The sequence below is a fragment of the Salvelinus sp. IW2-2015 genome, linkage group LG4p, assembly GCF_002910315.2.
Source record: "Salvelinus sp. IW2-2015 linkage group LG4p, ASM291031v2, whole genome shotgun sequence".
Classification (NCBI taxonomy): Eukaryota; Metazoa; Chordata; class Actinopteri; order Salmoniformes; family Salmonidae; genus Salvelinus; species Salvelinus sp. IW2-2015.
In genome coordinates, this window is record NC_036841.1 from 11339338 (window position 1) to 11354256 (window position 14919).

Below are 14919 nucleotides of genomic sequence, written 5' to 3' on the forward strand. Positions count from 1 at the left end.
TGTAGGGGTTTGGTCTAGCAGTGTGCGCTCCGTTCAGCATAATCTAATAATATTCACCATCTGTATACTCGAACCTTCCCTTGAAAGCAACTACAGGTATGGCAACAGTATGTGCGATACGTCAGCTGAGCTGGTTGCCCTACTCAAATGCATTAGAAACTATTCAATTAAGTTTTAGTGTCGATCCATGATGGCTTCAAACTCAAATATGAGTAATTGCCACTGGTTACTATGGAACTAGATTTCTTTCTGGCATGAGGTTTCTAGATGAACAGCAAGAGGGGCGGGTCGGGGGGAACGTATGACCTTCTGCTGTCCTAATACGCTGAGTGCGCACAGCTCTATTTCTCAGCTGCAGCGTCAGCCGAATGCCCCACTCTCCTGCAAGGATAGACCAGCATTTCCCAAACTCTGTCCTTGGGACCAAAAGGGTGCACGTTTTGGTTTTTGCACAAACACTACTCAGCTTATTCAACTTTTCAAAGCTTGATGATTAGTTGATTTGAATCAGCTGTGTAGTGCTAGGGCAAAAACCAAAACATGCACCAAGTTTGAGAAACCCTGGGGTAGACTAACAGTCACTGTATCAATCAGCAAATGGACAATCTCTTTGAAATTGATGTTTATTTTTCTTTACAACTTTATTTTACAGATTACCATTCAATCATTAGACAGTAATTTCACATCACCCATCAAAAAGCTAGTTTCCACCTTTAACAAAGCAAAATCTAAGTTTGAGACTCCAACCAACAGAACTGACTCAAGGGACAGATACTACAGACTAGAACAGCATAGCAGCCAGTCAGTCTCCCAGACACCTCCCTCACCAACACACACACCATGGTCAAATTCAGTAGGGCGCAACAACATGAAATGTTCCGATAAATGCATTGTGTGGAACAGACATGATTCTCTCATGTAGAATGAAGAACCATGTCTGCTCTATGCATGACATTTCTATCTGAAACAGAACATTTGCACCCTTCTGAATCTGGCCCTCACATCAGCCAAACCGACAGTTGGTAACATCAATGTGGGTCACTATTTCTCCTGTATTCACTTTCTTATTACATTCAAAGGCTTCATCCCAAACAGCAACCTATTCCCTATACAGTGCACCACTTTGACCAGGGCACGTGCACTTTATAGGGAATAGGGTGCCATTTGAGACACTACCACAGGTTCACTTTCCCTTTTCTAAGTTTCACCACAGGCCCCATCACGGAGGCTCACAGAAGTGACAGACAAGCCAAACAACACTCAGAGGAATTTGCAGAACACTATAGATCAGAGAGCAACATGAGGTCTAGACGTGACTGAGGACTCTTAAAGAGTAGGGCTACTATTGGACACGTTCTATTTGGATTTAGTAAAGTCCTTTCAAATGGTTTCCCAACGGGTCTGCTAATTTGAGCTACTTAAAAACACCAATAAAATACAAGGGAGCCTGGCTCCAGACGTCTACCTCTGGGTCAAGTAACTACAGCTGAGAGAAACAATTGGCATATTTTATTCCCACTCCTAACAATACAAGCTAATACCATCAGTGCTCACCGAGCCATTCTACCTATGCAGAACGGTCTCAATCAACAACCTCTGACGGATCGCTTGTCCTTCTCCTTTCCACTAAAAAGCTGAAGTTTTCATTAGCTACAACACAGTGTTGGGAGGACATGTTTTGTCCCTTTTCATTGAAAATCTAACTTCAATGTGCTCGATTAAATACGTTTCTTAATCTCAAATGAGGAAAAGTAGCAGAGGAAGGGTTTTGATCCGTTCCTAAGGATGGCTTGGCTGTTCGACTGCGCTGAGGGACGTGGCCCTGCTGCTGCGTTGCCTCAGAAGGTGTAGCCAGCAGGGGGTGCCTTGTCGTCCTTGTTGCTCTCCAGGGAGAACGGGGGGATGCGAACATCAAAGTGGGAGCCGTCCGTCCTCTCGATGCGGAACGTCCCCCTGCACAGAGAGAGCATCATTAGAATCTTGACCATCACACCTCTGTACTAAAATGGGAGAAAGGTTGATGTTATTTTTTTTTATGTTGGAAAGCTTGAYTTACACTTGCGTTTCCGTCTGTGTTTTAGATCGTTTGTTTACTTGCCTGTAAATCTGTGCAAGATTCACTCAAACGTCAATTAATATTTTAATGTTTCCCCAGCTTATGTTTAAGGCAAGGACCAGGTTCAAATAGCAAAACCAATTTATTAAGTCATTCTCAGACCAGAACATCCATAAACCTGCATTTCAGGTACTGCTGTGTCTGCTGCAATACTCTTAACTCATGTTAATAATGCAGCTCCAACGTCACTGTGTGCTCCAACGTTACTGTGTGTAGAAGTACTTACCACATGTGTCCACTGGGTGCTTGAAGGGAAACATGGCTGCTGTACTGGAAGGCTGGCTGCTCTTTGGACAAGACTGGCTCCTGGAGACAAAAAACATAGGTTATAGCCTCTACTCAGTCGTGGAAGTAACATACTGTATGAGTGGCTGTGTCAAATACATGCTTCCTCTGACCATAGATCCTCTCAGCCAATGAGCTTGGAGAGGAATTGAGGAAACAAAGGACAGAGGAAGCAAGTGTTTTGGCATTTAGTAAGGTTCAGAGACAGCCATTGAGAGTTTGTAATTCTGTTGTGTGGTGGCGGTTGTACTACTGACCCGACCTACGACCCCCCGMCCRCGGACCGTCTCCAGGGTGCCTGACAGGCTGAAGATCCTCCAGTGTCTCTCCCTCAGTTGCACCACCTCACTGCCCATGTTCTCCAGGCGGATGCAGTACCGCCACTGACACACACGCCATATAAGCATCGGGGACACATTATGTTGCCGTTCTTACAGTCTACATTTGTACCCTTGACTGGATATACGAGTCCTACATCATACATTGGTAAAAGTTCTAATTATTTGTACTTTTTCAGGGAATTGTAAAAAATAAATGTTACTTACCCAGTACACATGAGAACTTTGAGCATCCTGAGAAAGAAAATACTGCATTTATTCTTTGTGCTCAGGCAGATTCAAGATCATCATAAGAATCACACGACAGAGTGGGAGGACTCAGGGACGAGCAGAACATTATTGAAAGGGTTGAGTTATGGAAAGATCTCATAGTACCTGGTATAATATTTATTTGATAGCAACTGACATAATTAAAACAGAGGCTTTCTCTCAATGTCTTAACCTGTCTTCCCCTTCATCTGCACAGATTGAAAAAGACTCGAGGGGAAAACAATACGGTGGAAGAACCTGGTCAGTTCATTCAGATCAGAGCAATAAAAATAAGTGGCAAGGGGGCCTCCCGAGTGGCGCAGCCATCTAAGGCACTGCATCGCAGRGCTAAAGGAGTCACTACAGACCCGTGTTCAATTCCGGGCTGTGTTGCAGCCGGCCGCGACCAGGAGACGGCGCACAATTGGCACAGTGTTGTCCGGGTCAGGGGAGGGTTTGGCCGGCTGGGATGTCCTTGTCCCATCACGTTCTAGCAACTCCTTGTGGTGGGCCGGGCGCCTGCAAGCTGACTTCGCTTGCCAGTTATACAGTGTTTCCTCCGACACATTGGTGCGGCTGGCTTCTGGGTTAAGCGAGCAGTGTGTCAAGAAGCAGTGCGGCTTGGCTCTCGACCGTCTCCTCTCTCGAGTCCATACGGGAGTTGCAGCGATGGGACAAGACTAACTACCAATTGGATATCACAAAATAACAAGAAGCTAAAAGGAAGGCAGATTTTTGAGAAAGAGCCTCATAGTCCAAACAGCGACATCATCCTTACCCTCATGCCCATGTAGAAAGGGATGACGGTGACCCTGATGTTCTCCGTCGTCTCTCTGTGCACYTCAGACAGCTCCAGCCAGGGATGGTTCTTCTCCTGCCATGCCTTCAGAGTGTCCCTCGCACTGAACGGGGGAGCTGGGGTGGCTGGACACACAGAACGCTCAGTTTACACAGTTGTAACACATACATACACACACTTGTGAATGCCCACAAAGTAACTGGATATATTGTATACTTTACAGTACCTGTGAATGTCAAATCTTTGAACACTTTATAGTACTACTGAATGTTTAAGTTGGAAGAAGAAGTTGTAATTTGTGAATGTTCCAAAAAATTACTGGAAATGTACACCGAGTGTAGAAAACATGTTTCCAACCTCAAGTCTGTGACAGACTGACCAGGTGAAAGCTATGATCCCTTATTGATGTCACTTGCTAAATCCACTTCAAATCAGTGTAGATGAAGGGGAGGAGACAGATTAAATAATGATTTTTGTTGTGTATGTGTACCATTCAGAGGGTGAATAGGCAAAACAAAAGATTTAAGTGCCTTTGAACAGGGTACTGTAGTAGGTGCCAGGCGCATCGGTTTGTGTCAAGACCTGCAACGCTGCTTGATTTTTCACGCTCAACAGTTTCCTGTGTGTATCAAGAATGGTCCACCACCCAAAGGACATCCAGCCAACTTGACAACTGTGAGAATCATTGGAGTCAACATGGGCCAGCATCCCTGTGGAACACTTTCGACACCTTGTAGACTCCATTCCCCGAACAACAGGTGCTGTTCTGAGAGCAAAGGGGGGGTGCAACTCAATATAAGGAAGGTGTCCTTAATGTTTTGTACACTCAGTGTGTACTATGCTGTACAATGAAATGACACGTGGAAACTGGAAAACAGCGAGTTGCTGGCGCTTACTTTTGTCAGGGTTGAACATGAGGAAGCGCTCAAACAGCTCGTGCTGGATGGGGACCTGCTCTGTGGAGTTGTAGGGCAGGATGTCTTCATGACTCACATAGTCCAGACCTGAAACACACACATTGACAGCCAGGCAAAATGCCAGTCAGGAGGGAGGCTGGCAGGGACAGAAGTAGTACAAGGAAGTAACTAGGTTAGTTATACAAAATCACGTGGCAGCCAAGATTACTCACACACACTGACAGTGCCAGTTCCTGATAAGAACTCAACGCATTTTTGTGGGTGGTGGGAGAATTCAATATGTCCCGTTTGAAAAGAAATCCAACCACGTAGCCACGTACCACATTTACTACACAGGGAGCAGCGGGTCATGTGTTGTTTACCTGGAATGGCATAGAGGGCTCTGCTGTCATCATGGTTCGCCAGGAACGTCACTGCTTCTGTCTGAGACCTCTGAGACTGTCAACACAACAGGAGAAACAACTAGAAGACTAGCAGTCTGGTATATGTCATCATTTAGGCCTAGTCAGCAAGAACAATGGCATTGCATTGGTAGTGTTCAGAGGTTACGTACTATGTGAGGGCAATCCCGCGTGTCGATGAGGACCTGGTAGTAAGTATGAGTTTTCCCCTTCACCTCTTTTGACCCGTGTGAACCAGGAGGCTCTGGCTTGCTGAGGATGGGACATGGGTGTAAAAATGTTTATATAAAAAAAATATATATCACCATTAAAACACACTTCTAAGAAGATGTAAAACGCACCTGTCAGACATGGGAGGAATGACATCTCGGTCATAGATACGGGCGTGCCAGGGGAACAGCACAATCCCTCTGTAGCCAAACACACTATGAAGGAAGAGCTGAGGAGAGAACATGGAGGAACAGACTTGAGGTTGATAACACCCTTTGTGACAAGGACAACTACAGTATAGGCTAGGCCTACTGTACAGAGCCACCATTCACCTAGGACCGGTTCCTCAGACACAGATTATGACTAGTTCTACACTAAAAAGCAAGCTCAATGAAAAATCTATTTTCAGTCCAAGATTAGGCATAATCTGTGTAGAGGAATCAAGTCGCCCCCTAATGTTTAGGTCTAGGACAGCGAGGCAAAAGATCCGTATGGTTATGGAGGGGGGGGGGGCTGACCAATAGCTCTGGTCTGGGTTGGTAAACCGCATGGCGCTGCCCCTCTTACCTGGCCCGTTTCATATTTGCCGTGCTGCTTCAACGCCTCAAACACTCCCACCGTCTCCAGAACCTTCCCCTCTGGCCTGTTCCTGCCAAACACAGGCCACACTATGACAACCAGGAACAAAAATCACATCACACTAGAGGTCTTCACAGGTCCACCCGAACCTGAATACCTGAAATCTGACCCAGATCCTATTTGTTAACCGGAACAGCAACTTGGCTGATAAATATCATTTTGTCACTCGGGTCCAATTGGGGCTGGTCTAAACTTGGACCCGTTAGTGTATGGGTTGGGTCTAGGTATGGTTGTAGTCGGGTCCGATCGTTCTCGGGTCCCCCTATTTTAAATATTTTTTAATACGAACGAGTCTGTTCGGGTTCGGGTCGGATTGTCCTCGGGTCCAACTTTTTGGACCCAAGAAGACCTCTACATCACACTGTAGAACTACATTAGTCTCACATAGCCAAGTGTTGTAACAGCTTGGAAATGGAACCTAGTGCACACAATACGCAACATGAGCACTGAGATGACATGTCATCTCATAGTCATCCCCCTTGGACTAAAGCGTAATCTCAAAAATCAGACAAATTGAATAAAACACCTAGATTTATCAAAGTTCAACAAACATAAATACCAAGTCTAATCTATGTCATTCCCTTTGCAGAATTATATCAACAAGGTATTGTGAACAACAGCTGGCTGTGTTCAAGTCACTCAATACTTGGACAGATCTATTCTTCAAAACATTGGGGGGTGATACAGGATGGGGGATTTAGTTTTGCGTGGCTCCTCTAGATATCCATATTATTGGCAGGTGATATAGAAGAGATCTGACCAAAGGCTTGCGTGTTCATCAGCTATGTTGGGGATTACTGGCAGAGGTTGACCCTTGGATTATAATACCGTCGCTGACAAGAACAACAACCAGGCTGCTGAAATACCAGCACAAACACATTGTTAAAAACGGAGGGTCAGATCGGTAACAAATGTTTCCTCATTTCATGGAGATTATCGTAACAAAAATAAGTTCTCATTGAGAGAGAAAGAACAGGACAGCAATACCTTACACAAGATTTACATAAAGTATAGACAGAATTACAAGCTGGTGCTGGATCGGTCTTCCAATTAACAACATCATGGGGTCCATGTCAACCCAAGCCCTCCACCCCTTCTACATTTATTCCCTTGGCACAAGGGAGGCAAATAAATAGGACTCATTACTCGGTGCTGGCTCAAGCTAACCTGCACTCTTATGTAATCAACAGCAGATCAGGCTTTGTAGATGGGTCCAAAGCTCTCTACGTTCTTCCACTCAGACAAAAAGTGAACTAGCTAATATAGGTCAAATATGTTGCCAACTTCCTACTAGTGTTCCAATGTCACTTTTTCCACGATAGGTGGCTTAGTGGCTATGTAAGTCGACACTCTAGAGGTCTTCACAGGTTTACCCTAACACCGGAGACCCGAGGGAGCCCGGGTCCAAAATTCAAACTTTTTCCTCAGGTCCTGGTCAGGTCCTGTTTGATTGTCATCGGGTCTATGGAACTACAGCTGATAGACCCGACTACAGCTCTGTATAGCATATGTATTTCACACTAATAAAGTGCATTTATTGACTTACAGAAAGCCTAGCCAACATATAAAGATATATTCGTTAACCAGAAAAGCAACAGGGCTGATAAATGTAATTTTGTCACTCAGTTCCAATTGGGTCTGGTCTAGGCTCGGACCCATTAGGGTACGGGTCAGGTGCATTCAGGTTTGGGTCCGATTGTTCTCGGGTCCCGGGGCCAACGTTTAGGACACGAGAAGACCTCTACTACACTCTCACTTTGACCTGTCTGAAAACAACCAGGCTTGCAGCTAGGGCTGACCCCATTTAGTAAACTGGTCGATAGGCTGTTGGTCGACTGAGATTTCTTTAGTCGAGCAGTAACAAAAATAAATGATGGTATACAAGACATCTGTCTGAGTGGACTGATCCATTGTTGGGGCCGTGAGGATGGCACGGTCCATCAATCGAAGACGTGCTAGTGAAATTGTATATGGTTATATTATGTATGAACAAATGGTGCAAATAATATAACAAATGCACTTTCTCCCGCATTGGATAGCGGTTGCTGTCCGTGGTTCTAAAACCCATCAGTGCGCTGTTGAATTGGCACCTTTTCCTAGACCATGTTGCTATGTCCATAGAAGCAAAGTTAACCAGCATATTGGTGTTGAGAACAATGCGGTGGAGGCAGGAGTGGAGTTAGAGACGAGAAAACAGCCCTTGCCTTCATTGTCTATGAAAAGTGAGGAGAGGAAACGCCAACTTAATTAGATCTATAACCAATAGTCTAACGTTAAAATGTGTCTGACTTTATAAATCATCCATATACATCTACAGAAATAAGACAGATCCTGCTGCTGTTGCCTGTGAGTGTTTTTTTAATAGCCTACTGATTCCGTGCGCACCAAGCCTCACAACAAGTCGGATAAACAATTTCACAAATTCTGCAGTATTTAATCTTGGCTTGTGAGGGAATACAGAATGTTTTTCCTAAACAAATGAGGGATTTCGGTAACAGAACTTTCTCTCAACCAGCTTCATGAGGTAGTCCTGGAATGAATTTCAATTAACAGGTGTGCCTTGTTAAAAGTACATTTTTGGAATATCTTTCCTTCTTCATGCGTTTGTGCCAATCAGTTGTGTTGTGACAAGGTAGGGGTGGTATACAGAAGATGGTATTTTACCAAATAGGGCTAAGCCCATATTATGGCAAGGACAGCTCAAAAAAGCAAAGAGAAACGACAGTCCATCATGACTTTAAGACATGAAGGTCAGTCAATTCGGAAAATTTCAAGAACTTGTAAAGTTTCATCTGCAGTCGCAAAAACCATCAAGGGCTATGATGAAACTGGCTCTCATGAGGACCACCACAGGTAAGGAAGACCCAGAGTTACCTCTGCTGCCGAGAGTTAACTGCACCATAGAAATTGCAGCCCAAATAAATAAAGTCCAAGTAACCGACATCTTAACAGCAACTGTTCAGAGGAGACTGTGTGAATCAGGCCTTCATGGTCAAACTGCTGTAAAGAAACCACTACCAAAAAGGACACCAACAAGAGACTTGCTTGGGCCAAGAAACACAAGCAATGGACATTAGACCAGTGGAAATCTGTCCTTTAGTCTGGAGTCCAAATTGGAGATTTTCAGTTTCAACCGCCATGTCTTTGTGAGACACAGAGTAGGTGAACAGATGATCTCCGCACGTGTGGTTCCCACCGTGAAGCATGAAGGTGGTGGTGTGATGGTGCTTTGCTGGTGACACTGATTTATTTAGAATTCAAAGGCACACTTAACCAATATGGCTACCACAGTATTCTGCAGCGATTCACCATCCCATCTGGTTTGTGATTAGTGGGAATATCATTTGTTTTTCAACAGGACAATGACCCAACACACCTTCAGGCTGTGTAAGAGCTATTTGACCAAGAAGGAGAGTGATGGAGTGCTGCATCAGATGAACTGGCCTCCACAATCAGCCGACCTCAAACCAATTGAGATGACCGCAGAGTGAAGGAAAAGCAACCAACAAGTGCTCAGCATGTGTGTGAATTCCTTCAAGACTGTTGGAAAAGCATTCCAGGTGAAGCTGGTTGAGAGAATGATGACAGCATTGCACACTCTTGGCAAAGGGTGGCTACTTTGAAGAATCAAAAATATATTTTTATTTGTTTAACACTTTTTTGGTTACTACATGGTGTTATTTCAGTTTGATGTCTTCACTATTATTCTACAATGTAGAAAAATAGTAAAAATGTTTTTAAAAACTTGAATGAGGTGTCCAAACGTTTGACTGGGAATGTATGTATGGTTAAAGTCGGAAGTTTACATACACCTTAGCCAAATACATTTAAACTCAGTTTCACAATTCCTGACATTTAATCCAAGTAAAAATTCAATGTCTTAGGTCAGTTAGGATCACCACTATTTTAAGAATGTGAAATGTCAGAATAATAGTTGAGAATTATTTATTTCATCACATTCCCAGTGAGTCAGAAGTTTACATACACTCAATTAGTATTTGGTAGCATTGCCTTTAGATTGTTTATCTTGGGTCAAACATTTTGGGTAGCCTTCCACAATAAGTTGGGGGAATTTTGGCCCATTCCTCCTGACAGAGCTGGTGTAACTGAGTCAGGTTTGTAGGCCTCTCTGCTTGCACACGCTTTTTCAATTCTGCCCTCAAATTTTCTATAGGATTGAGGCCAGGGCTTTGTGATGGCCACTCCAATACCTTGACTTTGTTGTTCTTAAGCCATTTTGCCACAACTTTTGAAGTATGCTTGGGGTCATTGTCCATTTGGAAGACCCATTTGTGACCAAGCTTTAACTTCCTGACTGATGTCTTGAGATGTTGCTTCAATAAATCCACAATTTCTCTTCCTCGTGATGCCATCTATTTTGTGAAGTGCACCAGACCCTCCTGCAGCAAAGCACCCACACAACATGATGCTGCCACCCCGTGCTTCACGGTTGGAATAGTATTCTTCGGCTTGCAAACCTCCCCCCTTTTCCTCCAAACATAACGATGGTCATTATGGCCAAACAGTTTTACTTTTGTTTCATCAGACCAGGGGACATTTCTCCAAAAAGAACGATATTTGTCCCCATGTGCAGTTGCAAACTGTAGTCTGGCTTTTTTATGGCACTTTTGGAGCAGTGGCTTCTTCCTTGCTGAGCGGCCTTTCAGGTTATGTCGATATAGGACTTGTTTTACTGTGGAAAAATATACAGATTTTTACCTTGGCAACTCGGGGATTCAATCTTGCAACCTTACAGTTAACTAGTCCAACGCTCTAACCACCTGCTTTACATTGCACTCCACGAGGAGCCTGCCTGTTACGCGAATGCAGTAATAAGCCAAGGTAAGTTGCTAGCTAGCATTAAACTTATCTTATAAAAAACAATCAATCAATCATAATCACTAGTTAACTACACATGGTTGATGATATTACTAGTTTATCTAGCGTTGCATTATAATCGATTCGGTGCGCATTCGCGAAAAAGGACTGCGTTGCTCCAACGTGTACCTAACCATAAATATCAATGCCTTTCTTAAAATCAATACACAAGTATATATTTTTTTAATTCTTTTAAATATTTAGTTAATATTGCCTGCTAACATTAATTTATTTTAACTAGGGAAATGGTGTCACTTCTCTTGCAACAGAGTCAGGGTATATGCAGCAGTTCGGCCGCCTGGCTCGTTGCGAACTGTGTGAAGACTATTTCTTCCTAACAAAGACAGCCAACTTCGCCAAACAGGGGATGATTTAACAAAAGCGCATTTGCGAAAAAAGCACAATCGTTGCACGACTGTACCTAACCATAAAACATCAATGCCTTTCTTAAAATCAATTCACAGAAGTATATACTTTTAAACCTGCATATTTAGCTAAAAGAAATCCAGGTTAGCAGGCAATATTTAACCAGGTGAAATTGTGTCACTTCTCTTGCGTTCATTGCACGCAGAGTCAGGGTATATGCAACAGTTTGGGCCGCCTGGCTCGTTGCGAACTGATTTGCCAGAATTTTACGTAGTTATGACATAACATTGAAGGTTGTGCAATGTAACAGGAATATTTAGACTTATGGATGCCACCCGTTAGATAAAATACGGAGCGGTTCCGTATTTCACTGAAAGAATAAACGTTTTGTTTTTGAGATGATAGTTTCCGGATTCTACCATATTAATGACCTAAAGCCCGTATTTGTGTGTTATTATGTTATAACTAAGTCTATTTGATAGAGCAGTCTGACTGAGCGATGGTAGGCACCAGTATGCTCGTAAGCATTCTTTCAAACAGCACTTTCGTGCGTTTTTCCAGCAGTTCTTCGCTGTGCTTCAAGCATTGTGCTGTTCATGACTTCAAGCCTATCAACTCCCGAGATTAGGCTGGTGTAACCGATGTGAAATGGATAGCTAGTTAGCGGGGTGCGCGATAATAGCGTTTCAAAAGTCACTCGCTCTGAGACTTGGAGTAGTTGTTCCCCTTGCTCTGCATGGGTAACGCTGCTTCGAGGGTGGCTGTTGTCGATGTGTTCCTGGTTTGAGCCCAGTTAGGGGCGAGGAGAGGGACGGAAGCTATACTGTTACACTGGCAATACTAAAGTGCCTATAAGAACATCCAATAGTCAAAGGTATATGAAATACAAATCGTATAGAGAGAAACAGTCCTATAATTCCTATAATAACTGCAACCTAAAACTTCTTACCTGGGAATATTGAAGACTCATGTTAAAAGGAACCACCAAATCAAATCAAATCAAATTTTATTAGTCACATACACATGGTTAGCAGATGTTAATGCGAGTGTAGCGAAATGCTTGTGCTTCTAGTTCCGACAATGCAGTAATAACCAACAAGTAATCTAACCTAACAATTCCACAACTACTACCTTATACACACACACAAGTGTAAAGGGATAAAGAATATGTACATAAAGATATATGAATGAGTGGTGGTACAGAACGGCATGGCAAGATGCAGTAGATTTGGGCGGAGCAGTTGCCGTACCAGGCGGTGATACAGCCCGACAGGATGCTCTCGATTTGCATCTGTAGAAGTTTGTGAGTGCTTTTGGTGACAAGCCGAATTTCTTCAGCCTCCTGAGGTTGAAGAGGCGCTGCTGCGCCTTCTTCACAACGCTGTCTGTGTGGGTGGACCAATTCAGTTTGTCCGTGATGTGTACACCGAGGAACTTAAAACTTTCCACCTTCTCCACTACTGACCGTCGATGTGGATAGGGGGTGCTTCCCTCTGCTGTTTCCTGAAGTCCACAATCATCTCCTTTGTTTTGTTGACGTTGAGTATGAGGTTATTTTCCTGACACACACTCCGAGGCCCTCACCTCCTCCCTGTAGGCCGTCTCGTCGTTGTTGGTAATCAAGCCTACACTGTAGTGTCATCCGCAAACTGATGATTGAGTTGGAAGCGTGCATGGCCACGCAGTCGTGGGTGAACAGGAGTACAGGAGAGGGCTCAGAACGCACCCTGTGTGGGCCCCAGTGTTGAGGATCAGCGGGGTGGAGATGTTGTTACCTACCCTCACCACCTGGGGGCGGCCCGTCAGGAAGTCCGGGACCCAGTTGCACAGGGCGGGGTCGAGACCCAGGGTCTCGAGCTTGATGACGAGTTTGGAGGGTACTATGGTGTTAAATGCTGAGCTGTAATCGATGAACAGCATTCTCACATGGGTATTCCTCTTGTCCAGATGGGTTAGGGCAGTGTGCAGTGTGGTTGCGATTGCGTCGTCTGTGGACCTATTGGGTCGGTAAGCAAATATGGAGTGGGTCTAGGGTGTCCGGTAGGGTGGAGGTGATATGGTCCTTGACTAGTCTCTCAAAGCACTTCATGATGACGAAGGTGAGTGCTACGGGGCGGTGTCGTTTTAGCTCAGTTACCTTAGCTTTCTTGGGAACAGGAACAATGGTGCCCTCTTGAAGCATGTGGGAACAGCAGACTGGGATAAGGATTGATTGAATATGTCCGTAAACACACCAGCCAGCTGGTCTGCGCATGCTCTGAGGACGCGGCTGGGAATGCCGTCTGGGCCTGCAGCCTTGCGAGGGTTAACACGTTTAAATGTTTTACTCACCTCGGCTGCAGTGAAGGAGAGCCCGCAGGTTTTGGTAGGGGGCCGTGTCAGTGGCACTTATGTCCTCAAGCGGGCAGAAAAAGTTGTTTAGCCTGTCTGGGAGCAAGACATCCTGGTCCACGACGGGGCTGGTTTCCTTTTTGTAATCCGTGATTGACTGTAGACCCTGCCACATACCTCTTGTGTCTGAGCTGTTGAATTGCGACTCGATTTTGTCTCTGTACTGGGACTTAGCCTGTTTGATTGCCTTGCGGAGAGAATAGCTACACTGTTTGTATTCGGTCATGCTTCCGGTCACCTCCCTGGTAAAAGCAGTGGTTCGCGCTTTCAGTTTCACGCGAAATGCTGCCGTCAATCCCGGTTTCTGGTTTGGGAATGTTTTAATCGTTGCTGTGGGTACGACATCGTCAATGCACTTCCTAATGAACTCGCTCACCGAATCAGCATATTCGTCAATATTGTTGTTGGACGCAATGCGGAACATATTCCAATCCGCGTGATCGAAGCAGTCTTGAAGCGTGGATTCAGATTGGTCGGACCAGCGTTGAACAGACTGAGCGCGGAGCTTGTTGTTTGAGTTTCTGTTTGTAGGCTGGAATCAACAAAATGGAGTCGTGGTCAGCTTTTCCGAAAGGGGGCGGGGAGGGGGGCCTTATATGCGTCGCGGAAATTAGTATAACAATGATCTAGGGTTTTTTCCAGCCCTGGTAGCACAATCGATATGCTGATAGAATTTAGGGAGTTTTGTTTTTTAGATTAGCCTTGTTAAAATCCCCAGCTACGATGAATGCAGCCTCAGGGTGTTGTGGTTTCCAGTTTTCAAAGAGTCAGATAAAGTTCGTTCAGGGCCATCGATGTGTCTGCTTGGGGGAATATATACGGCTGTGATTATGATTGAAGAGAATTCCCTTGGTAGATAATGCGGTCGACATTTGATTGTGAGGAGTTCTAGAATCAGGTGAACAGAATGATTGAGTTCCTGTGTGTTGTTATGATGATCACACCACGTCTCGTTAATCATAAGGCATACCCCCGCCCCTCTTCTTACCGGAAAGATGTTTGTTTTCTGTCGGCGCGATGCATGAAGAAACCAGCTGGCTGCACCGACTCCGTTAGCGTCTCTTGAGTTAGCCATGTTTCCGTGAAGCAGAGCACGTTGCAATCCCTGATGTCTCTCTGGAATGCTACCCGTGCTCGGATTTCGTCAACCCTATTGTCAAGAGACTGGACATTGCGAGTAGTATGCTAGGAGTGGAGCGTGATGTGCCCGTCTCCGAAGCCTGACCACGAGACCCCTCGTTTGCCCTTTTTCGGCGTCGCACGGGTCGCCGGCTGGGATCAGATCCATTGTATTGGGTGGAAGGCAAAACACTGGATCCGTTTCGGGAAA

The 14919-nt window shown here is 44.8% G+C and overlaps 1 protein-coding gene across 2 annotated transcripts in view; it reads right to left on the bottom strand.

Moving 5' to 3' along the window:
• Positions 1-1439: 1439 nt before the first annotated feature.
• LOC111960501 (polymerase delta-interacting protein 2) overlaps positions 1440-14919 on the bottom strand; it is an 18175-nt gene continuing 4695 nt past the window's right edge. The window contains exons 2-11 of one of the 2 annotated variants that reach the window (XM_070438004.1): positions 5883-5958; positions 5447-5544; positions 5258-5357; positions 5067-5142; positions 4684-4791; positions 3767-3912; positions 2947-2973; positions 2659-2784; positions 2343-2422; positions 1440-1953 (exon numbers count right to left, since the gene is read on the bottom strand). In XM_070438004.1, the coding sequence (XP_070294105.1) occupies positions 1839-1953; positions 2343-2422; positions 2659-2784; positions 2947-2973; positions 3767-3912; positions 4684-4791; positions 5067-5142; positions 5258-5357; positions 5447-5544; positions 5883-5958 (952 nt within the window). In that variant the 3' untranslated portion in view covers positions 1440-1838. Of the gene's footprint in view, positions 1954-2342; positions 2423-2658; positions 2785-2946; positions 2974-3766; positions 3913-4683; positions 4792-5066; positions 5143-5257; positions 5358-5446; positions 5545-5882; positions 5965-14919 lie in introns of both variants that reach the window. The other variant, XM_023982509.2, reaches the window with a different exon arrangement.